Source organism: Puma concolor, chromosome C1 (genome assembly GCF_028749965.1).
Source record: "Puma concolor isolate L17-30 chromosome C1, mPumCon1.1.hap2, whole genome shotgun sequence".
Lineage (NCBI taxonomy): Eukaryota > Metazoa > Chordata > Mammalia > Carnivora > Felidae > Puma > Puma concolor.
In genome coordinates, this window is record NC_141674.1 from 119,242,465 (window position 1) to 119,267,950 (window position 25,486).

Consider the following 25,486-nt stretch of genomic DNA (forward strand, 5'->3'; position numbering starts at 1 on the left):
CAGGAATGTTTCAACTGAGGAAACAAGGGCAGTGGAAAACACAAGAGTATTTTCTTTTTAAGCAAGAATGAGAAACAAAGTTGGTGAGATGAAGTGGGTAGAAAGCCTTCAAAGCCAAGTTGATATGTTTGGAATTAATTTGATAAGTAACAGGGAACTGTAACAGACACATTCTTAAATGGGAAGGTGGCATGCTAAATAAAAATTTAAAAATTCAAAAAAAATATTTAAAAATTCAAACTTCAGGGGTGCCTGCGTGGCTCAGTTGGTGGGGCATCTGACTTCAGCTCAGGTCATGATCTCATGGTTCATGGATTCAAGCCCTGTGTCAGGCTCTGTGCTAACAACTCAGAGCCTGGAGCCTGCTTTGGATTCTCTGTCTCCCTCTCTCTCTGTCTCTCTCTCTGACCCTCTCCCACTCACGCTGTCTCCCTCTCTCTCTCTCTCTCTCAAAAATAAACATTAAAAAAAAAAAAATTCAAACTTTGTTCCAAGGAAAGCACTGCCTTGAATTTAAACAATACTTAATAACTGGAGGGGAGGGAGGAGGCAGGAGGGGGGAATCCATTATCCATTATGTGTGCTTTATACATATTACCCTTCTGAAAAAGAAAAACTAAAGAAAAAAGTTTAAATAATGGGTAAATATACTGGTAAGAGGAATCCTTTCAGATACAATGCTTTCAAATATTAAGTGCCACTGTATATTTTAGTAAGAATCACAGAACTCTAGAGCAAGAAGGGACGCTGGAGATAATCTTTTCAGTGACAACCTCTTCATTTTCCCAATGGATTAAATTGAGGCTCAAAATCAAATAATTTGCTTAATGTCATATATAAACTAGTGGAATATTCAATACTGAAACTCAGATTTTCTAGGCAGCAAGATCTAAAGCTGTGCTATCCAATATTATAGCCACTAGCAACATCTGGTTATTTAAATTTAAACTGGTTAAAATTAAATACAATTTTAAATTCAGTTCCTCAGGCAGGACAGTCACATTCAAGTGCTCCATGCCACATATGATTAACGGCTACCATACCTGACAGTGCAGAAAAAGAGTATTTCCATCACTGTAGAAAGTTTAATTGGACAGCTTATTCTTCAGAATAAGCTTCAGAGTCAGACAGACCTAGTTTCAATTCTACTTATTGCAGTGTGGTCCTAGTTATTTAATTGCTCTTTGACCCCATTTGGGGGAGGGAGGAAGCAGGGAATTCATAATACCTACCTCACAAACTGTACTTGATGACTACGTAAGACAACACAAAATGCTCCTTTACATTATCTGGCGCGTAAAGGACATTAAACATTTCCCTTGTGTATCCTTTTATCTTTCTACTCCTCTATATAACTTCTTGGTTAAAAGATACAAACACAAGAATGCCCAAATTAGTATCTTCCCCTCAAGATAACCCACAGCACCTACTTTTCAATCTGTTCCTACCAATTTTTTCAAATACTTACACCTTTCTTCTAGCATTGCTACTTAGGAGTAACAAAATGAAGAACGAAGGTGGGGGAGGGAGATGCCTCTAACAAAGTTTAGAGAATGTAATAAATATCCCCTCTTATTTCCCACCCTGTTGTATATATGACTATACTGACTGACCATGCAAAGGAAAAGAAATATACTACACTGTTCCTAGATCCTGAACTTCCACACCAATAAAGACGATTCTACAGTACTTCTACATTATATTCCTTATCACCATCTGTACGACTAGTTGAATATTAAATGAAGAAATAACACGTTCATCTTACAATACTTTCCAGGTAAACAGGAATAAAAAAGGATTTCCAGCGTGTTAAACTAACCTTCAAGGCTTCACAGCTTCATCTACTAAACTGACAAATTTAACAAATCTAGACTACAGCATATAAAAAATTTTACATCATGCATGCGTTTACCCAGAAAAACAACAAAATTCAACTCAGTTTGTAGCCAGTGAATTTCCACCAATACTAAATTTCACGTAGGGACAACAATTCATATTTAGCCACATAGTTAAACAGACTTGCCATTTCGCATGAGGTCACCAATTTTACACTCCTAAAAACTAACACAAAAAAATTAAAGAACTTTTAAACAGTCATGTTTAAACATCCACAAAACAAGATTTCTACATATTTTTTAAAGCTTTCTTATTGCTTAAAACGGACCATATCAACTCACAAAAGGGGGGGCAGGGGAGTGTCTCCCAGTGTCTCCTTGAAATTTATCTGGCATTCTCTTACCTCAGTCCTTAAAGATAATTTACTCAAAAACATGACCAATGCTCCCCCATAAAGGGTTCAGAATAAGTCAAATGCCAAAGAGATAACACTGCACCTTGTACTGTCACTTTACAACTCAAATAATTTTTTTAGACAAAACTAAAATATTTTGAATATACAAATCATAAAGACTAACAATATTCAATGGGGGGGGAGTCACATAAAATTTTTTTTGATGAAAAAAGTCTTTATTACTATCCTACATAAAGTACTTTATACATTGAAAACAGTTAGGCTTCTATGCCTGAACCAATGAAACCTAATTTGTGACAGTCGGTAATTTTTTAAAGTCCTTCAATAATAATGAAGTGTACGTTGGTCACATTAGAATAGGTCAAATGAATTTTCCTGAGGCTGCATTCTAAGTACATCTGACCCAGAAAGTATTTTTAGCAAGTGTGTTCAATCAATGCTGGTTTTATGCCTAGCCTAAATTAGAAATTGGGTGTCACAAATTTGAAGTAACAAAGTTAGTAGGGACATTTTAAAAGATATTCAGTTAGAACATAAAAAACCAAGTATGAAACAATTCTATACCTACAGCCCAGAAGCTAAGCAGGTTAGAAAGCAGGCAATAAGAAAGTTACATCCTCTCCATTACTACTTTTGAAGAACGTGTGATTTTCCAACTTAATAAACTGTAGCCTACTCAACATTAATAAATACGACAAAATAGTCATGGCTCCTTGTGTTTAGCTCCTGGCCAAATGTTTAAAACAGATTAGCTAAATCATAAATATCTCCATGTACTAAGAGACTATGATTTTCTTCTTATAAACCAAACCACTCAAGAACATGAGAATATGGGACCACACATGTTTCAGTGAAAAACGGTAACAAAGATATGTGTGTCATTAAAAACAAACAAACAAAACAGAGACATAAAAACAGCTTTGTGGTAACTGGAGCATAAATTTATTCTGACAAAAAATGGTGGGATCGACAAAAGACCGCACTCTTTTATTATGAGTCAGTAAAGAAGTTCTATACAATACACAAACTTCTGCCTATGAAAAATCTTTTTTGAAAAAAATCTATAGGTTGAATTTATATTCATCAAATTCAAGATCTAACTGATACATCTAGCTCTACTCCAGTAAGCAAGCACACCTTGGACTGAGCAATCATTTATTTTAAGGTCAGTTCCTCCTCCCTTAAAAAAAAAAAATGAAAAATAATTTTTTTTCTTTGACATGTTAAGGTTCAAAAATTAGGGTAAAAAATCTGGGCTTTTACTGTTCCATGATCTTTTCCCTTAAATCATCTTTTATAAGTCGGATATGTTGGCTTTTGGGTTAGGTTCCCCCCCGCCCCCATAAACACGTTTTAAGCTGTACTGTTTCAGCTAGACCCACGATCTGGTCACATAAACCTAATATTACTCCAACTCTGATTTAAAAGCAGTTAGTACATTGCAGATATACAGGTTCCCCCGAACAAGCGCTTGAAAATCCTACAATTCGTTGTCTGTACTGGTGTCACAATATAAGGTAACCCTACACATAAAAGCCTCCCATTTCAAATTTCGCAGAAACACCGATACATGTATCTTTGCAACTGTAAACTGTTCCATCCTAAGGAAACCTTGGGAAATGCATCGTTATCGTCTACTTAGCTACATCTCAACTTTTTTTTTTTTTGGCCCAACTACAGATTCCTAAACACAAGTATATACCGGTAGAATCACAAGAGGCTTAAAACTTCAACGGTAGAGACAGTTTGCCCATGCAGCAGAAGCAAGAAGCACTCACATGAGCCCATTAAAAAACAGAAACAAAACCAAAAAGGAAGCCTACCAACGATGGAAAACTCAGAAGATTCCAAAACCTTACCTAGAGTTTAGGTACTGTGGAACATTCCATCTCCGCACCGATTCCATCCCCTTCTCCCTTCGCTCACCCGTAACAGATTCCAACACTAACCCCAGGAGCTGCGGGAGCAGAGGTCCCGAGAAGAAAGGGGGGCGGGGGTACAAGCATCATTTTTCCCCTTCTCTGAAATCAACCTAGTGCCTCCGGCTTGCCCTACCTGGCTCGCCTCCCACACCCAGGTAACAGCCTCGCGCGCCTCGCAGGGCCGAGACGCCGGCCGGAACCCCAGAGCTTCTTACCTTCGGTGCACAGCCGCGTCCTCTCGGCTGGAGAAGAAAAGCCTCGAGGCCCGGGCGCGCCGGGGCGAAGCGCGTCCGCCGCGCGGCTCCCGGGGGCTCCCTCAGCGCCCCCCCAGCAGCCGCCGCCGCAGCGGCCGCGCCACGGCCCCGAGCTGCCAGCACCACCTCATACTGCGGGGCTGCAGCGGGCCGGCGCCGCCGGGGAGGCGGGAGGGAGGCGGGCGGCCGGCGCGCTCTCCCACCTCCCTGCGGGGATGAGATAATCCACACACCCCCAAAGTGCCGTGGGGGAGGGGAGCCCCGGGTCGGGGGGCCTGGCCCCAAACCTCGGACCCTTCGGCCAAAGCCAAGTCTCTCCTGTCCCCGACTCAGGCCCGGAATTCAGCCCCCGGGGACCCAGGAGTCCTGAGAGAACAATGTGGGGGGGCCGCGAGGGGCGGAAAAGCGCGCAGCGCGGTGTGAGCGGGCGGGTAATCCGGGGCAGCGTTTGTGTGTGAGAGTGCAAGAGGAGCTCAACCTCCCCCCTCCTTCTCCTCCTCCTCTTCCTCCTCCTCCTCCTCCTCCTCCGTCTCCTCCTCCTCCCTCAAGCACACCCCGTCTCCCAGGCCACAGCATAGCAACCGAACATGGCGGCTGCGCAGACGCCGCCACTCAGCGGCCAGGAGCGGCGGCGGCCGCAACTGGAGGCGATCTCGCGAGAGGGGAGGCCAAAAACCCTCCCAGCTAGAGCCGACAGGAGAGGTTGCACCCGCGCGCGAGCGGGGGGACACGCAGGTGCGAAGGAGGCCGGACCTGGGTAGGTTGGGGAGGGAGGGCTGGGAGGAGGGGGCGGGGCGCTGTGGCCCCGCCCCATGCCCCAGCAGCGATTGGTTACTTGAACTGCGACCCCTGCTGGACCTACTGACCTAAGGGACCGGCCGAGGAGCAGAAACCTAAGTTTTAAAGGGGAAAACCGGACCTCTGGGCCCCAAATGTCCCAACTTCAGTGCTGATAGAGGATACAGGTTTTAGGATGTAGTTTTGAATCATTTCCTCTCCTAAATATAGACTCTAAAACAAAGAACAAACAATGTTCTTTTACGAAACAAACGTCTGGGTGCCTTCTGTGTGCCAGGAGCGGTGTGCTTTTAAAAATTGAATTAATTCATCACGATAGCACATATGAATTTGGTGTTATCACACCAGGGGTTTTAGCCACGTGCATTCATATTTTACTGATGGTACAAATTTATGTGATAAGACAGATGCCTACGGGCTGGGTGATCTCAGCTGAAATGATGAGAGGGGGGATTTGGGGACCGTCGCACTTTCTTTTTGCAATCATTTTTGTCCCTGTCCTTTCCTGTAGCCTGGTGCCTTCTTGCTCTTCCTTGCTCTAAGCTTCAGTACCCCACCAGAGCCGAGGTCACACAAGCGTTCTCTCAAGTAGCGCTTTGTCTCCAAGCCAACAAAATGCCTCTTTATTAATCAGGACAGGTTTTTACAAGATGAAATCTTGTAAATTTATACAGATCTGTGAAAGACAGCGATTTCTATTGACTCTCTTCTCCTTCGCATGCCTGCATTTTAAAAAGACAGCTTGTCAGTCCGTAATTTTCCTGCTTTACCTCTTCTACTGACTGTCCTTCTCAGAGCTTAGCTCCAGCAAGTGTTCATTCATCCTCCCCCAAATATGCTTTCCTGCCTCTAGCTCTCCTTTTTCCATGCCTTTGTTCATACTATTCCCCCTACTAAAATGCTCTTCACTTCATCTCCACCTACCAACATCCAGTCATCCTTCCGACCTAAGGTCATGTGGGACTTCCACCAGAAGTAAGAATTCCTTCCTCCTTTGACATTTGTAGTTCTTGGTTTATACCTCCCTTCTGTTTTTAATAGGATACTTATGCTTGTGTGGGCCTTATCGCCACTACTACCTGATAACCCATTGAGGGCAATCATCTTTGTATCAAGCTTGTAATATAAATACAGCTGGAGTCTCCACGTTGGAGGGGTTGAAGGAGACATTTTTTTGTTGTGGGAACCTCCATAGAATGAGACCTTTAAATAAACAAATGTAAGACTCATATCCATCTACTGTTCTTTGGGAAAATTATGAAGTCATTCTTTAAAAACTTGATATATATGGGGCACTTGGGTGGCTTAGTCAGTTAAGCATCTGACTTCAGCTCAGATTATGATCTGACGGTTTGTGGGTTCGAGCCCTGCATCTCTCTGCTGTCAGTGCAGAGCCTGCTTAGGGTTCTCTGTCTCCTTCTCTTTCTGCCCCTCCCCTGCACATGTGCACTCTGTCTCTCTCCCTCTCCCTCTCTTTCTCAAAAATAAACATTTTTAAAAATTGATATATAATTCACATACCATAACATTCATCCTTTTAAAGTGTACAGGAGCACCTGGGTGGCTCAGTGGGTTAGGCGGCCAACTTGGGCTCAGGTCATGGTCTCGCGGTTCATGGGTTTGAGCCCCGTGTTGGGCTCTGTGCTGACAGCCCCTCCCCTGCACATGCTCTGTGTGTGTGTGTGTGTGTGTGTGTGTGTGTCTCAAAACTAAATGAACACTTAAAAAATAATAATAATAAAGTGGACAGTTTAGTGCTTTGTAGTATATTTGCAGAGTTGTGCAACCATCACCACTATCTACTTCCGCAACATCATCACCCCCAAAAACCTCTCATACCCATTAGCAGCCACTCTTCACTCCCTCCTCTACCAGCCCCTGACAACCATTAATCTACTTTCTGCCTGTATAGGTTTGCCTACTCTGGACATGTCATATAAATGAAATCATACGTACTGTAAATTCTCTACAAAAATATGTAAATTTTTGCTCATCTTTAAGTTACAATCTCTAAAAATTAATATATGCCTATTCTAGATCATTTTGATGACCACTTTGTAACCAAACACTGCCACCTGATTTCATATTTGGCACCGAGAACTGTAACTTTAATTTTCTTGGGCAAATGAGAAAAAAGTAGAGTACTTCTTGGGGCGCCTGGGTGGCTCAGTCGGATAAGTGCCTGACTCTTGGTTTCAACTCAGGTCATGATCTCACTGTTCATGGGTTTAAGCCCTACATTGGGCTCTGTGCCAACAGCACAGAGCCTGCTTGGATTCTGTTTCTCTCTCTCTCTCTGCCTCCCCCCCCCCCCCTTGCTGGTGATCTCTCCAAATAAATAAATAAACAAACAAAAAAAGTAGAGTACTTCTTGCGGAGATGACAACGTTCTGCCTAAGTGAAGATCAAGCATCCTCATGGCACAACATACAAAAGTTTCACAAAAATTCAAACAGAGAAGAATATAGGGATAATTCAGTTGATTATAAGCATGCCTTTAAAAACCCATGCCATAGCAGTGAGTTCCATTTTCTCATCACAAGGGACACTTTAATTTCAGCAAAACAACATCATTTACTACACTACATGCATGATATTAATTGAATTTTTAATTTTGTTGATTTAATTTGCAAAATTGTTTAGTTTATAGGTGTAAAAAAGCTCACAGCTGTGAGAATAAGGACTTTATACCTAATCTTATGTTTATCCATGATTAAGAAACATAATTTAAGTGATTTAATTTTACATTTGAGTTAGCAAGATCTTTCTTTGCATTTCAGAGTGGCCCCAAACATTGCTAGATATTGGCAGACACTGCTATTGACTGTGATTTTTTTTTCCCTTGTCTGCAGCCTGCCCTTGGCTGTGCTTTGGGAGAGTGAGAGCAAGTGTTGTGTCCACACTTGAAGGGTGTTGGCAGGGGAGGACTGGCCTTTTTGCACTGTGTAGTTGACGTTAGGACCTCTTCTAACCCTGGGTAGCCACAGCCAAGAAGGAATGGGCATTTGTTCTAGCCTGTGCAGCCAAGCCATGCGCCTGGACCGTGGCAGTGACCTCTGGCAGCCATAAGGCAACAGAGAATGAAAGACACAAGGACTGGGCGCTGTGGCTCAGCCACCCTGCCATCAGCAACCTGGGAGGATCCCTTTGGAAGAAATAAGTGATCCTTAGGTCAGTGGAGATATCTAGGAAGGAGAACCCCAAGGGAAATCTGGACTAGGCTTGCTAGGTAGACCTCAGGGTACTGACTGTGAATTTTAACATTAAAGAACACATGACTTGAAGTGACTTGATTTTGTTGCCTAAGCTGATGAAGTGGAACATACAAGGTATACAAGCTTTCAAATACCTGCTTTCTGACATGTGACCTTAATTGGATATCTAAGGGCTCAGTCTGTTGAGCATCCGACTTCTACTCAGGTCGTGATCTCACGGTTTGTGGGTTCAAGCCCCGTGTCAGGCTTGCTGCTCTCGGCACAGAGCCGAGAGCCTGCTTCGGATGCTCTGTCCTCCACTGTCTCTCTGCCTCTCTCCCACTCACACACACTCTCTCTCTCTCTCTGTCTCAAAAAATAAATAAAATATTTAAAAATTTTTTTAATTTTTGGATTTCTACCTGCCTTCGACTGACAACGAAGGGACAAAGGGGGAATTCCATCTTTTTACCTGTCTGGAATCTTCAGGAATAACTTAAAGTGGGGCGCCTGGGTGGCTCAATCAGTTAAGGGTCTGACTCTTAATTTCGACTCAGGTCATGATCTTGCAGTCATCAGATGGAGCCCTGAGTTGGCCCCCCACCCTGCACTGGGTGTGGAGCCTGCTTAAGATTCTCTTTCTCCCTTTCCCTCTGCTCCTCCCCCTCTCCCTCTGCCCCCTCTTTCAAAAAAAAAAAAAAGAGGAATAACAAACTGAAACAAAATAATTTATAGAGTTTAAACCTTCAAGGAGGCATCATATATTTTTCCAACAAGTTCAGAGTTCTGTGCCTTGGGCTGCTTTTAATCATGGAGCTGCTTTAAATATGCTTTAAAAAAAACTTATTTTTGAAAATTAGATACCATGTATCTCTGAAGCAGTTGGCCCAGATTTGATCACTCTGTCAAAATGACCTTCTTCTCTTCACTTGCTAGCAATTCTTTCTTCCTTCCTTCTTTCCTTTCTAAAGCAGCAGAAGAACCATGTTGACGATCCCTGGGATCAAGAACTATATAGAAAAATGTAAAACTTTAAAAAAAAGACTTCCTCCTGCTTTCACACTCTCTAAAGGTAAGTACTACTAATAGTTTCTTGTGTATACTTCTAGAATTTTCTCCACATCTGTAAGCTAAATGTATATCTTTCCCCCTACGTATAAGGGATTATGCTATACATACAATATTTCACTTATAAATGTACCTAATAAAACATCTAGATATATGTCACTCTAAAGGCTGCGCCATAGTGTATTTAATCTTGTCTAATAAATGGGCAGTTAGGTCATTTCCAGTTCTTTGCTATTGCATACAATGCTATAAAGAACACTTTCATTTCATGTACAAGAAAACTTTGTACATATAACAAAGTATTTTTTAATGTTAATTTACTTTTGAGAGAGAGAGACAGAGACAGAGACATAGAGACAGAGTTTGAGTTGGGCTGGGGAAGAGACAGCATGAGACACAGAATCTGAAGTAGGCTCTGGGCTCTGAGCTGTCATCACAGAGCCCAACGTGGGGCTCGAACTCATGAACTGTGAGATCATGACCAACAGAGTAGGCCGCCCAACCGACTGAGCCACCCCGGAGCCCCACAAAGTATTCCTTTATTTTATTTTATTTTTTTTAAGTTTATTTAGGGGTGCCTGGGTGGCTCAGTCAGTTAAGCATCCAACTTTGGCTCAGGCCATGATTTCATGGTTCTTGGGTTCCAGCCCTGCATCGGGCTCTGCACTGACAGCTTGGAGCCTGCTTCAGATTTTGTGTCTCCCTCTCTCTCTCTGCCCCTCCCCAACTTGTGCTCTCTCTTTCAAAAATAAATACACAGGGGCGCCTGGGTGGCTCAGTCGGTTAAGCGGCCGACTTCAGCTCAGGTCATGATCTCGCGGTCCGTGGGTTCGAGCCCCGTGTCAGGCTCTGTGCTGACAGCTCAGAGCCTGGAGCCTGTTTCAGATTCTGTGTCTCCCTCTATGTGACCCTCCCCCGTTCATGCTCTGTCTCTCTCTGTCTCAAAAATAAATAAACGTTAAAAAAATAAATAAATAAAATAAATAAACAAACATTTAAATAAATAAATAAAAATAAAATTTGTTTATTTATTTTGAGAGAGAGAGCAGGAGAGGGGCAGAAGAAGGGGGAGGAGAATCCCAAGTAGGGTCTGTGTTGTCAATGCAGATCCTGACACGGGGTTTGACCCCATGAAACTTGAGATCATGACCTGAGCCAAAATCCAGAGTCAGATGCTTAATCAACCGAGCCACCCAGGTGGCCCAAAGTATTTCTTTAAGACAGAAATGCAATTGCTGGGTTGAAGTGTATGGGCATGTTTAATTTTGATAAATGTTGCCACGTTGCGCCCACCAACTGCACGTGAGTTGCTGTTTTCAACCTGTTATTGTTTCTGGGTTTTGTATTTTCATCAATACAAAAACAAAAACATATTTTCTTCCAATACTTATGGTTGTTTTTCCTCTTTTTTAAAATACTTAAATCTAGGGGCGCCTGGGTGGCGCAGTCGGTTAAGCGTCCGACTTCAGCCAGGTCACGATCTCGCGGTCCGTGAGTTCGAGCCCCGCATCGGGCTCTGGGCTGATGGCTCAGAGCCTGGAGCCTGTTTCCGATTCTGTGTCTCCCTCTCTCTCTGCCCCTCCCCCATTCATGCTCTGTCTCTCTCTGTCCCAAAAATAAATAAACGTTGAAAAAAAAATTTTAAAAATAAATAAATAAAATACTTAAATCTATGACCCTCTGGAAATAATGCTAGTGGAAGGAAATAGGGATCCCGCTTCATTTTTTTTCATAGCTATCCACTTGTCCCAAAAGCAATCTTCTTGAAGAATCCATTAACAAATTACCACAACTTTGGTGGCTTACAACAACACACACTTATTATGTCACACTTCTGGGCATATGAAGTCCAAGATGGATCGATAGACTATGTTATTTCTGGAGGAAAAATCTCTTGTCTTTTCCAGCTCCTTGAGGCTGAAGCGCTCCTTGGCTCATGGCCCTTCCCTCCATCTTCAGACCCAGGAGCTCGCATCTTCACGTCTCTGTCTCCTCATCCCTGCGTCTTCCATGACACCTGTACCCCCCCTTGGATGAGGACCCTTGTGATTACGCTGGACACATCCACACAGTCCAGGATCACCTCCCCATTTCAAGATCCTTAGTTTAACCACATCTCCAAAGTCCCTTTTGCTATGCAAGCTACCGTATTCACATTATCATTCTGTGCAGATGGTGTGAACATCTTTGGAGGCCACTATCCTGCGTGCCATGATGTGGAGAACAAAAGCAAAAGAAATGTAGAAAAAATTAAATTTCCTTACAACTTGCAGCCCGCCTACAAGTACCTGAGATAGAGTGACCTTCTTCAAGGAGCTCAGCTGCCTCAATATTAATACTTTGCTAAGGGCAAAAGGCAACCTTAACCTGACATTGGCCGGATCTCCAGGATCCTGTAAATCTTCTTTAACGTATAGAAATTCCTTTGGAAACTTCTTTTATCTCTACCTGCCCCCCAAGATATATGTTAGCAATCATCCTCCAATCATATGGCCCACCGTTATACATCTGAAGGGACTCGTGACTAATGTTTTACTAGACAGTAGTAAATGACCTTTTCCTAACAACAGCCAACCCCTCAAAGTCCTCACAACCTTGCTTCCAAATTCCTTAGAGACTTAAACTATCCCTCACCCCCTCCCAACTTAAAAGTATATACAGTCACTCCTCACAACCCCAGGGCAGCTATTTCTGCCCACAGGTACTGTCCCCGTGCTTTAATAAAACCACTCTTTTTGCACCAAAAACGTCTCAAGAATTCTTTTTTTTATTAAAAAAATTTTTTTTAATGTTTATTTATTTTTGAGAGAGACAGAGTGTGAGCGGGAGAACAGCAGAGAGAGAGGGAGACACAGAATCCAAAGCAGGCTCCAAGCTCTGAGCTGTCAGCACAGAGCCCGACACAGGGCTCAAACCCAGGAACTGTGAGATCATGACCTGAGCCGAAGTCAGAAGCTTAACCGACTGAGGCACCCGGGTGCCCCAACAATTTTTTCCTGACCATTCCCTCCCAGACCCCAAAACATATCACATCATGCCATGGTCTCTAATGCCACGCTTTTTAGCCATTAAAAATCAGTTTTAATACCTGGAAAAAAAAGTTAATTGCACCTCATGACTTCTTTTTCCAAGATGAACATGTTTTAAACTATATGAATATAAAATACGTGAGCCAGGGGCACATGGCTGGCTCAGTCGGTGGAGCGTGCAACTCTCGATCTCTAGGTTGTAAGTTTGACCCCCACATTGGGTATAGAGATTACTTAAAAATAAAATCTTAAAACAAAAATAAATAAAATAAAATACATGAATCTTAGATTATAACCACAATATTAAATTACATTGACAGTACATATGGTGTGCTTAGTGTATAATTTGTATATTGTCAGAAAAAATATTATTTGTAGTTATATGTGAATATAATCTGTATATATAAGTACATTCTTTGGACATTATCCATATAAGGCACTTAACCTGTATCTAAGTTTTCTTGATTTATTTTTATTTGTTTTCTTAACTTAAATATTAATGCAAATTTGTTCTCATAATTTTCATTCATAAAAAAACCAACAATCGTGTATTGCTCACCTACTATTTGTTAGGCATCTAGAATATAGGTAAGAGGTGGCCCGTGCCCTCAAGGCAAGTGTTTTTCATTCTTGGGTTGTGACTTATAAATGAGTTGTGAAATCAGGGTGGTAGACCATAACTAGAATCTTGAAAAAAGGAAATGAATTAGGCTAGAAAATAGAGCGCATCACACAAAGTGAAGGTAAACACAATACTGTGAAACTTTAACTTTAGTTGCATGTTTGTGTGTTTTGTGTGTATGTAGGTTGCGATGTAAGATGTCTTTCTTCCTTTAGGTGTGTGGCCAAAAAGTTTGAGTGCCTCTGGTCTGCGGGAGAATTAAGAAGTAAATAAAACAGTACAAATTCATAGAAGTGCTTTCATAGATTAAACTCCATGAGGGCAGGAACCATGGCTCACCATTATTTCCTCACAGACTGGTCTGGTTTGGTAACGTCTGGTCTATAATCAGCCCTCAGTTGTTATTCTCCAATAAAGGAAGGGATGAGATGGGCCCAGGAGGCTAGGGAAATCAGTGAAAGGAGACCAGATGACTAGACACATTGTGCCTTAGGTTTTGCCTGGCTTCCACTGGGAGCGTGGACTGCAGGGACAAGATTTGGAGACGAAATGATCTGGTGGAGAATTGAAGGCTGGGCAGAGCCTCGAGAGGGAAGCCTGAGGGACCTTGAGTCACATCTAGTGGCTTCTGTGACCAAATGGGAGGAACTAGCCTGAGGAATCTCCCATCAGGAGGAATACTATTGGATGTGCTGTATGTTTAAGGAAGAAGAAGAAGAAGAAGAAGAAGAAGAAGAAGAAGAAGAAAAAGAAGAAGAAGAGAAAAAAGAAAAGAAGAAGAGGAAGAGGAAGAAGAAGAGGAGGAGGAGGAGGAAGAAGAAGAAGAAGAAGAAGAAGAAGAAGAAGAAGAAGAAGAAGAAGAAGAAGAAGGAGAAAAGAAAAAGGAAAAGATGGGCTCATCCCCATAATGTATAAATGTTCCTTTATTTGTAGATGAATACTGCAGTTTTAATGGTCTATACTCTTTTTTTATGTGTTGGCTTTATCCATAGGAGCTTTAACAACAGATTAGAAAATCTTGATTAATCTTAATGCCTTTGTAGCATGCACCTGGCACAGCATTTTTAGATGTGCTGTTGACTGGGTGACATGTCTTGGTCATTCATTCAACCTGTGGTCATTGATTGGTTACCACCCACATTAAGGATTCTCCTCCCTGGCCTCACATTAGAAGCACTAAGGAAGTTTTTAATAAATACAGAGGAGTTGGGGCACCTGAGGCTCCACCGTTTAAGCGTCTGACTTCGGCTCAGGTCATGATCTCACGGTTTGTGGGTTCAAGCCCTGCATTGGGCTCTGTGCTGACAGCTGGGAGCCTGGAGCTTGCTTTAGATTCTGTGTCTCCCTCACTCTCTGCCCCTCCCCCGCTTGCACTCTATCTCTCAAAAATAAGTAAACGTTAAGAGAAATTAAAAAAAAAAAGTACAGAAGACTTTGCCCCACTCTGATCCCACTCTATTCTCACTTAATTGGTCAGAGTGGAGCCAGGGTCCTCTTACAGATGTGGATATAAAGATTTTTTTCAGCTGCCAAGGTGATTCTACTGTGCAGTAGGGTTGAGACCCACAGCTCCCATTTGGACAGGCACCAAAGGTAATACAGCATCCATGCAAAACAGGGATCTCTGCCATCTCCATCCACACTTTTTTTTAATGTTTGTTTATTTACTTTGAGAGACAGAGGGCACCAACAGGGGAGGGTCAGAGAGGGACAGAGAGAATCCCAAGCAAGCTCCACAATGTCAGCACAGCCCCACACGGGGCTCAATCTCGGAAACCGTGAGATCATGACCTGTGCCTAAATCAAGAGTCTGACACGCTTAACTGACAGAGCCACCCAGGCGCCCCCATTAGCGCTTCTCAAACTGCCTAGGGTGAAGAACCAATCTGTCATGGCCGAATATTTTTGCAAAATATAAATAAAAATAAATTACTAGAAAGTAAATGGGAAAACGAACACATAATAATAGAATACAAATGCCAATTTTTTTGTTAGATTCCAATAGAAATTAATTTCTCTTAAATTTCTCTAAAAGATTCTACCTACTTAATTGCATTTTTGTATTTATCTTACTATGAACTGGTGACAAACCGTCTTCAGGGTAGCACTTGACTCCTACCGTTCTAGGTTGTATTCTAGATGAGGGTGGAGGTAAGGACAAGACAGCAGACATGCAAAACATACGACGGTAGCAGGACACGCAGGTCATACTTATTGCTTTTGAGGAGGAGGCCCACTGACTCCTCAGAGCCCCCAAGGCATCAGAGCCCTATAGGGCCACCAGGCCTGAGGGCCTTATGCTCAGCTTTGAAGAGCCAACTTTACCCTTATCAGAACACCCACATGATGGGGCACTTAGCGCTGTCCGTATGCTCAAAATTTTTTAGAAACTGATTATAAAAGGGCGCCTGGGTGGCTCAGTCGGTTGAGCGTCCGACTTCGGCTCAGGTCATGATCTCACAGTTTGTGAGTTTGAGTCCCACCTTGGGCTCTGCACTGACAGCTCAGAGCCTGGAGCCTGCTTCGGATTCTGTGTCTCCTTCTCTCTGCCCCTCGCATGCTCATGCTCTTTCTCTCTCTCAATAATAAATAAACATTTAAAAAAATTAAAAAAAAAAAAAGAAGAAACTGATTATGAAGCAAAAGTTACTCTTTTTAAAGGAAATACACCTTCCAGGGACCAGACACTGATGTGTGCTCTAAGAATACCCTCTTCCCAGTATGAAGGTCCTCAAGCATAAGAAAATTATTTGGGAAACAGAGAATGAGGATCTCTCCCTACAACAGAGCACTCCTCTCTGGTGACGCAATATTCATGTCCACTCCATGATGCATCTCTCCCTTAGACAATGCTTAATAAACACGGACAGACTCTTGACAGCCTCTCACACTGCTAGGAGGTGCCCTCCATTCGTCACCACCTCCAGCAGGCAGGTTCAATAGGCCGGATTAAGTTCCTACTTTCTCTGGTTTTTACACCACTTCTGAGACACCTTGATTGGACTTGCATAATCCCTGGTTTTCATTGGTGATATATTTATTAACTATCTCCAGCACGTTTTACCCACAGATGACTCATCTATCATAAGGCAATTACTCCTTCTCATCTTATTATGTGCAGTGTTTCCCTTCTGTCTATCATGCTCTGCCTTTCCTTTCTTTGCCAAAATCCTACTCACCTTTTAGATTTCAGCTCTCAGGCTGACTCCTCTGAGAAGCCTTCCTTGATCTTCCCCTCACCCAGGGCTCAACTCTTAGTGTCCCCAGGAAAGCACATAGCCCATGACATTGCAATGGGCCAGCTCCTCTCTTTTCCCCAGTTGATTTTTAAGCTTCTTAGAACATCGATCTTGGCTTTCATTTATTTCTGGATCCCCCAAATCCACACACAGTAAAGACCCCTCCCCCCCCAAAATGGTTGGTGAAATAAACTAATTTTCTAGTTCCATTCTCAGAGGATGGTATTATGGCAAGGGGCAATAGGATAAAGGATTAACTTCAAATCTTATTAAAGCCTTGGCAATGGGGAGGGGTGGGGAAATTGTTTCTTGAAAGTCAAGCTGGAGAGTATGAACATAGAGTGGCAGATGATAAAAGAGTGTAAGGAGTATGATGATGTAATCAGCAATTTAGGAAAAATTAATTTCATGCTTCTGAGGAAGGAGAGATTAGGATTGGGCAAAGACTGAATCTGGAAGACCAATTAAAACAGTGACAATACTACCCCATGAGTCAGTACTGACACTCACCCCTACCTTCCCCCCACCCAATTCTGATAAGTCACCCACAGCTTTCCCAGGCCCCATCCTTGATCAATAATCACAGCCATGGAGAACTTTGGTGTTGAAGGGAGTCTATCCTATGCCTCAGATGCAAGGGAAGAAAATTCAGAAGTGTGTTGTAATAGTCTGGATGTCAAGTACTAGAAACTTTATGTATAATCATTATATATTTAATCATTTTAAATAATGATTCCACAAATTTTTTAAAATTTTTTTAATGTTAATTTTTGAGAGAAAGAGAGACAGAGACAGAGTGTGAGCAAGGGAGGAACAGAGAGAGGGAAACACAGAATCCGAAGCAGGTTCCAGGCTCTGAGCTGTCAGCACAGAGCCTGACTTGGGGCTCGAACTCACAAGCCATGAGATCATGACCTGGGCTGAAGTCGGGCACTTAACCGACCAAGCCAGGCGCCCCTGATTCCAGAAGTTTTTTTTAAGTGTATTTATTTATTTTGAGAGAGAGAGAGAGGGAAAGAACGAGTCGGGGAGGGGCAGAGAGAGAGGGAGAGAAAGAATCCCAGGCAGGCTCTGAGCTGTCAGTGGAGAGCCCTATGTGGGGCTCAATCTCACCCACTGTGAGATCATGACCTGAGCCAAGATCAAAAGTCAGACACTTAACCAACTGAACCACCCAGGCACCCCGATAATGATTCCAATTTTTTTATCTTGGATATAAACTTTTGCTGGTGACAAAGCAAAACATCTAATGGAAGGTAACAAATGGTTTTCTTAGCACTCATTACTAGTCACCTAAGTTTGTATGAATTTCTAGTAAGGGCAGCAAGCCCCTGGATTGGATTTATTATGTACGGTGATCTTTTATGGAATGTTTGATAAATAACACAGCATGTTCTTAATGGTCTGATAAGTTTCATCGGAAAAACCATCTATACTGTTCTTATAGGAATTTGGCAAGTTATACTTTTTTTTTCCTTCAATCTCAACATCCAGTAATATATTAAACCCAAAATTAGGTCATGCTTCCTTCTCTTCAACTCTCTTTAGGCTGAACTCAGAAATGAAGGCAACTACCCACTGTGAGTGAGACAAACAATGTTTCTCTGACCAAAATCAGTCAGTTACAAAATCCTAGGGACGCCTGGGTGGCTCGGTCGGTTAAGTGTCCAATTTGGCTTAGGTCGTGACCTCGCAGTTTGTGAGTTCAAGCCCTGCGTCAGGCTCTATGCCAACAGCTCAGAGCCTGGAGCCGGCTCTGGATTCTGTATCTCCCTCTATCTCTTCCCTTCCCTCTCTCTCTCTCTCTCAAAATTAAAATAAAATATTTTTTAAAAATTAAAAAAAAATTAAAGCCTATAATTACCAATCCAGTGTACCATTCTAGTTCTTAACTTCTTTAGATTCTTCTAGTACCAGTAGCTGTTCTGAGGATCATCAAAATCACACAATCTAGAATACTCTTCTTCCTATGTGGGTATCAGACTTAAGAGAGAGAGAGAGAGAGAGAGAGAGAGAGGACAGCAAGCTTTAAACTTGAGGCTTAAATTTTTGTGCATCATCTCTTTTTTTTAATGGCAGTCTAACTAATGGACCAGTCCAAGCAGGTCTGTGTATCTTCCTTAAATACAGATGTAGGTGTCCTCTGGTGTGTAAAAGAGACACTCTAGTAAGAAGAAAACCACATGCAAGGGAAATTGGCAATTAGAGACATTTGAAAGTTGTGATGAGCCATAAAGATTAATCTAATAGGAGTCTATAGTCTGTTAAAATCAAATTTAAAATTAAATGAAGGAATTTGGAAATGGGCAAAAGTAATACAGACCATTTGACAAATCAGTCTCAGAGGGTATCATCTGCCTTGAGTGGGCCTCTGGAAAGACATCAGTAGTACTAGCCTGCGTCTGACGCAGGAAGTAGGGTGTGAAGAAAAGTTTGTGAGCATTTTCTATTTGCAATGATTCATTTTTGGAGAACCGAGGAAAAGTCATTCTAAAAGCCACGTTGGAGGGGCGCCTGGGTGGCGCAGTCGGTTAAGCGTCCGACTTCAGCCAGGTCACGATCTCGCGGTCCGTGAGTTCGAGCCCCGCGTCGGGCTCTGGGCTGATGGCTCAGAGCCTGGAGCCTGTTTCCGATTCTGTGTCTGCCTCTCTCTCTGCCCCTCCCCCGTTCATGCTCTGTCTCTCTCTGTCCCAAAAATAAATAAAGGTTTAAAAAAAAAAAAATTAAAAAAAAAAAAAAAAAGCCACGTTGGGAGTTGGGGGTTGGGGAGAACACGGGTCGGGGAGGAAGAACAAGTGTACCCACAGCCTAGAAATAACTCACAGAGTCAAGAGTTTCCAAGTTTCTAACGGAGAATGTTAAAAATCACAGCTGTTGTACCTACTTGAGGAAGTTCACACACATCCTTGGATAAATGCACCCTTATATTAAGGATGCTGGGTTGAGTTTCAAGAGTCCCTCACCCCCATCCCAAGACTTAAAAAAACCTGGCTTCATGCCCAACAACAGGGGATAGGTTACAGTTCATCCATGCACACATAGAATATTATCCAAGCATTAAAAATTGTGCTTATAAACAAAATGTGTTTATAAATAAGTTTTACTGACATGGAAAAATGCTTCTTATGTAATATTAATTGAAAAAAACAGGATTGCAGGGGGGCCTGGGTGGCTCAGTCAGTTGAGGGTCCAACTTTGGCTCAAGTCGTGATCTCCCAGGTCATAAGTTCGAGCCCCACATAGGGCTTGCTGCTGGCAGCGTGGAGCCTGCTTCGGATTATCTGTCTCCCTTTCTCTCTCTGCCCCTCCCTTGCTCATGCTCTCTCTCTCTCTCTCTGTCTCAAAACTAAATAAACATTTAAAAAAAGAAAAAAACAGGGTACAAAATTAATATATGTAGTATGAGCTCTGCCTAAGAATGATGTGCATCAGGAAGGATGAACGGATGGAGCACAGGGGCGTAGTAGGGCCAAGGGAGCTATTCTTTATGATAGTGTAATGCTGGATATGTGTCAGTATACATTTGTCAAAACCCATTGAACATACTATGTTTTCATTGGATATACTGTATTTTTCTGTAAGCCTAAAACTGCTCTAGAAAACAAAGCCTGTTAATTAAAAGAAATAGATTCATAGAAAAAAGACAAATTCTGTCTCCTTCACATTTTGCTTAGGCAAGTTTACTTTCACTCCCTGTATTTCCCCATCCGTTAGAATGGGGATTAGAGCATCACTTACCTCATAAGATTTGTTGCCGGCATTAAATCAATGAACATGCATATTGTGCTTAAAACATAGCATTACCATCTCTAGGGGGGACAGGTGGAATTGTGCTGATTTTAATTGACTAATTTATATTTACTAACATTTTTCCAATAAATATATATTATCTTGACACTATGGAAAGCGATATATTTTGTGTATAGGATATATATATATATGGAGGTGCACCTGGTTAAGTGTCTGACTCTTGATTTCGGCTCAGGTCATGATCTCACGGTTCATAGATCAAGCCCCACATCAGGCTCTGCATTGACAGCAGAGAGCCTCCTTGGGATTCTCTTTCTCCCTCACGTTCTACCCCTCCCCCCAGCTTTCACACAGCATGCCCTCTCTGTTTCTCTCTCACAATAAATAGAATAATCATTTTTTAAAAGATACATATGTGGAAATTATGTGTTTATTTTGTATTAGTTCTCTATTGTTGCTTGACATAAAACAATACACATTATCTCACAGCTTCCACGGGTCAGGCATCTGAGAGTAAGCTGCTGTCATCTGGAGCTGAAGGCTTGGTGGGGCAGGAGGATCTATTTCCAAGCTGGCTTGTTCACATGGCTGGCCGGCCGGCATGAACTGTTGACGGGAGGCCTCAGTTCCTCACCGTGTAAAACTCTCCAGTGTCTTCATGACATGAGAGCTGTCTTCCCCCAGAATGAGTGATCTCAGAGACAGAAATGCAGAAGCCTCCACGATTTTTATGGCCAAGTCTTTGGGCAGTATCCTATTGGTTGCCCAGATCAGCTCTGTTTGGTGTAGGAGGGAACAACATAAGGGTATATACACCAACGGACAAGGATTGGGGACCATGTTGGAGGCTGGCTATCATATATATGTGTATGCATATGTCTGTATATGTATGTGTGTCTGTATGTGTGTGCCTGTGTGTGTGTGTCTGTGTATTTTTCTGTCGGCTGAAGCATTACCCCAGTGCCCCTGCATGTATGTTCTTGTTTTGTGTATTTTATTGAAGCAACCCCTGACTCTCAGCTCCTTTTTGGCTGCCTATTACTTGGTCTTAGCAATCTCTTCCTTCCTTCCTTTCTTCCTTTCTTCCCTTCTTTCCTTCTCCCTTCTTCCTCCTCCTTCTTTCTTGCCCTATCTCCCTCCACTCTTCCTTTTCTTCAGGAGATACTTATAGTATACCTATTAAGTGTCAGTGAATCACCTCTGTCCACCCCTCTGACCCTATATTCCTCTCCTGCTCCTTGCTTTCCTTCAAGGTCCCCAACACCAGACCATGTGGACCAGGCCAGCTCCTCTTTCAAAGAGTATCTAAAGCTTCCATTTCCAGGGGCGCCTGGGTGGCTACGTCAGTTTAGCATCCAACTTTGGCTCAGGTCATGATCTCGCAGTTTGTGAGTTTGAGCCCCGCGTTGGGCTCTGTGCTGACAGTTCAGAGCCTGGAATCTGCTTCAGATTCTGTGTCTTCCTCTCTGTCCCTCCCCTGCTCATGATCTCTCGCTCTCTCTCTCTCTCTAAAAAATAAATAAACGTTAAAAAAATTTTTTTAATAGAGTTTCCATTTCCAAGGCTGCCTGTTCTGAGATGTCCCTAAGCTCTGGTCCTTATCACTCTCCTCCCCATCACCAAATCTACCCCATATCTGGGCTGGCCCCTGTAGTACTGGTTAAAGCCTAGATTTCATGCAGGTTCCTTGTCATGCTAATGACAGTCCTCCTTGTCCCACTTAACAGGCAGCTGAATCTGAGGTGGTGCTCAGAATAATAGCTGGAAAATCAGAGAAAAACACACACAGAACAGTTCAAGAGGGACCAATTAGCTTCCTGAAAATCCAACATGGACCAAAGAGCCTCATATTTTATTCTGAGGTTTTCACTTCTTTGTAACTATGAATCTCTAAAGATTAATACAAACTCAGCTTAGATAGCTTACCATGGTCATTAACAACAGACCACTAATAAATACCTGGTCTGTAAGACACTTAGGGGGCTCACAAAGCGGAACAACTGAGACAATGACTCAGCTTCAGCCCCCTTGGCTTAGCAGAGGGTCTCCTAAGAGACCTAATGCATTGGCAGAGAGGAAGCAGAAATAACAACAACAACAACAAAAAAAAAAAAAAAAAAAAAAAAAACACCAAGAGAGACCGAGATGGTCTCTCTCTGTGCTTCCATGGTCCATGTGATCTATCGCTCTTGTAGTCATTTTAACACCACATTGCAATTGTCATGTAACTTGTCACTGCCCCCCTCTGGATTATCGGCAACATGTGGATAGAGAGTATAGTATCTGCACAATACTATGCTCAGTGTAGAGTTGTACGTTCTGGGAAGGCGTCCCCAGGTTTGCTGTTGTTGGTTATTTGTCTGGTTTTTTTTTTTTTTTTTTGAGATAATGTGTATGATTGTTGTTTGGTAGTGGGGGAGGAAGGAAGGAGTAAATTGCTGCTGCTCTAAAAATATTTGAGGGGCGCCTGGGTGGATCCTTCGGTTAAGTGTCTGACTCTTGATTTCGGCCGAGGGCATGATCTCATGGTTCAGGAGTTCGAGACATGCATGACGCTCTGTGTTGACAGTGCAGGGCCTGCTTGGGATTCTCTCTCTCACTCTTTGCCCCTCCCTTGCGAGCACACACGCACCACACACGCTCTCTCTTTCTCTCAAAAATAAATATAAGTAAATATTTAAAAAAATATTTGAAACCACTGACGGAGATGTTGGCTTAGGTTTCTTCTGAATTTAACCTAGAATCTATAGGAGGGAGATAGGTTTGAGAGGGTTAAGTGGCACTGACATGTGAGAGTATTCAGTAGGATGTCTGGCACACAGTAGGCCCTCAGGAGGGTGAACTTGGACCTAAAAGGGAGAAATTAAAGGGATACGCTTGACAGAAAAATCAAACTACAGTGGCTTATACAAGAAGGGGCTCATCTCCCCCTCCTGTGAAAGATGGAAGGGAGTCTGGCAGTCCTGGGGTGACGTGGTAGCCCAGGTCCGTTAGGTCCTCAGGGATGCAGGCTCTTTCCAGCTCCCTGGTTGGCGGTCCCGAAGATGTGGCTCTCATCTTTATGGTCTAAATTGTTCACTGGAGCTCCAACATATCCATATTTCAGGTACCCATTGAAGAAAGAAAGAAAAGGGGGCAAAGCCAGTTACCTGCCATTTGAAGGAGGTTTCCTGAAGCTGGCACACAGTCCTTCATCACTTAGTTTTGTGGCCACACCTAGGTGCAAGGGAGCCTGGGAAACGGGGTCTTTATTCCACGGCTGCCATGTTCCCAGCTAAAATGCGGGGCTCCTTCCATTCTCATACTGAGGGAGAAGGAGAGAATGGGAACCGGAAGTTACATAATGGCATCTGCCACTGTGGAGAATCACAGATTGCCTGTAACACGGGCTTCGGGACCACTCTCTCTCCTGCGCTTCCCTTTATCTGTCAAGTATATTTACACGCTGTGTCGCACTTGACAAACGACTCACACGCGTGGTCCGTTTTTTTATTCATTGCACTCTGGTTACACCAGTGTTTAAATAATTTATGGTCCTTGTTTAAAAAAACAAAGAACAAACAACAACAACAACAAAAACTGTGGTGCGTGTAAGGCATACATCTCCATTGCTGACCAGGCCCAAGTTTTGGCCTTCCTCGTCTCATCTCTCAAGACTTGAGTACCGTCATCAGTTTAATGTGCGTTCCACCAAGTCTCCTTCCGGCAGCGATACCTTGAAGAGCTGCCACTCGCTTTGGGAGGACGCCTGCAGTCCCTATAAAAGGGGCTCTATATCTTGGGGTGTTTGGGTGGCTCAGTCGGTTGGGTGCCTGACCTCATTTTGGCTCAGGTCACCATCTCATGGTTTGTGAGATCGAGCCCTGTGTCTGGCTCCATGCTGAGCGTGAAGCCTGCTCGGGATCTCTCTCTCCCCTCCTCTCTCTGCACCTCCCTACTCACGCATCTGTGCATGCTCTGTCTCTCTCAAAATGAATAAATGAAAAAGGGGGGCTCTATATTTTTGAATGTGCCTGGCATTCAAAGACAGTTACTTAAACCATCAGACAACATTCCCCCCACACCTGCTCCTTGTTGCCTTCTCCCAACCCTCCTGGTCTTCATCAAATCTCCTTGTGGCCCCACCAGTCTCCACTGCACCCCCCCCCCGCCCCCCACCAGTTCCAAGATCTAGACCAGTTGCTCCAGTTGAAGCAGGTTTTTATTTCTCCTTCCTGGATCAAGTCTTTGTTCAGACAACTGTCAGAACAGCACATGCCTCGTGGCCCCATATTAACCCGTGTTCTGGACCTCCTTTTCTGAGCACTGCACTCACCGTGGGACAGACTGTCCTCCTTGAGATGAACAGGGTCTGCAAACGGCAGCAACAGTTCTTGAGTGCCTGCCATGGTGCTCTGCAAAAGTCTTCAAAAGTCTGGAGGCCTACGCTCTCCCCCACGCCGTAGCTAATGAGCAGGGCTTTCCTGACAATGCCGAGCCCTCGTCCAGTCTGGGAAATACTGGTTCTGTGGAAGGAAGCTGGGCTTTGGATAGGGCAGACGTATCTGTTGTGTGTACTTGGGTAAATCACTCAAGCTCCAAGAGGATTGTGGACCCCTACAGAATAGTGAACATGAAAAGGGGTGATGCATACAAAGCATTCAGCCTAGTGCCTGGAACATGGTGCTATCAATTAATGGTAATGCTCCCTATGTAGACACGACATCAGCTATGTCTGACTGAGAGTAGGTTATTTTAAGGCCCTGTCCAATGTTCAAACAAGCAATTGCCAAGTGACTGGAGTGGGGAGGAGCTACCCCCCCATCCCCCCCCCCCCCCCCGGCAGGTGATCTCCCTTCAACTGCCCGGTTTCCTTGCTTCTACAATTGGGACTTTGGCCCAAGCTTGCTTGGTTATTTATTTGTTTGTTTGTTTGTTTTTTATGTTTTAAGATATCCCTGATTTAATTGTGGCAGTCAGCTGAGAATTTTTCCAAGGCTGTGCCTTGCCTCTGTTTGGGGCTTGCAATATTTGGAATCGTACATATCAGAATCTTTCCACATGTGGATGTTTTATACGTTTCGGTAGGAAAGAAGAATCACAGATCTAGTCTTAGTGGGAAAAAAGTAGGACAAACATCAACCAAAAGAGGAGAGAATTAGAATGTACCTTCATTTGGCTTATAGGGAGGGGCAGCATGTGTTAGTATAAGCTCTGTGCGTGGTTACTGTAAAACATATCTTTCCTCTTTAAACAACCATGTCAGCACCTACACATTGAATTTCCAGTCCTTCAGCTTAGTCATTTTGGGAAGCTATATGTTTTTCCAACAACTTGACTGTTTCTCAAATACTGTCAACCCCCATCTAATTTCATCTCT

The 25,486-nt window shown here is 43.2% G+C and overlaps 2 protein-coding genes across 14 annotated transcripts in view; one reads left to right on the forward strand and one right to left on the reverse strand.

Annotated features, from left to right (window-relative positions):
• The window catches only part of PTPN4 (protein tyrosine phosphatase non-receptor type 4), a 236,883-nt gene extending 231,903 nt beyond the window's left edge, over positions 1-4,980 (reverse strand). For 5 of the 13 annotated variants that reach the window (XM_086718402.1, XM_086718409.1, XM_086718405.1 and 2 more), the window contains exon 1: positions 4,389-4,980. The gene's annotated coding sequence lies outside the window, so the exon portion shown is untranslated. Of the gene's footprint in view, positions 1-4,110; positions 4,359-4,388 lie in introns of those variants that run through there. The other 8 variants (XM_086718407.1, XM_086718411.1, XM_086718410.1 and 5 more) reach the window with 7 other exon arrangements.
• On the forward strand, positions 4,197-17,891 carry LOC147578406 (uncharacterized). Its single transcript, XM_086718415.1, has 3 exons — positions 4,197-5,184; positions 9,394-9,491; positions 13,354-17,891. The coding sequence occupies exons 1-3, from the start codon at positions 5,015-5,017 to the stop codon at positions 13,398-13,400; spliced, it is 315 nt and encodes a 104-aa protein (XP_086574541.1). The 5' UTR covers positions 4,197-5,014; the 3' UTR covers positions 13,401-17,891.
• Positions 17,892-25,486: the final 7,595 nt, after the last annotated feature.

What these genes read in the sequence shown, in the direction of transcription:
- LOC147578406 (XM_086718415.1), top strand. Translation starts at nt 5,015, where the DNA reads ATGGCGGCTGCGCAGACGCCGCCACTCAGCGGCCAGGAGCGGCGGCGG. An exon ending in GCGAAGGAGGCCGGACCTGG is followed by an intron (nt 5,185 to 9,393) that starts GTAGGTTGGGGA and finishes TTTCTAAAGCAG; the next exon opens with CAGAAGAACCATGTTGACGA. An exon ending in TGCTTTCACACTCTCTAAAG is followed by an intron (nt 9,492 to 13,353) that starts GTAAGTACTACT and finishes TTCTTCCTTTAG; the next exon opens with GTGTGTGGCCAAAAAGTTTG.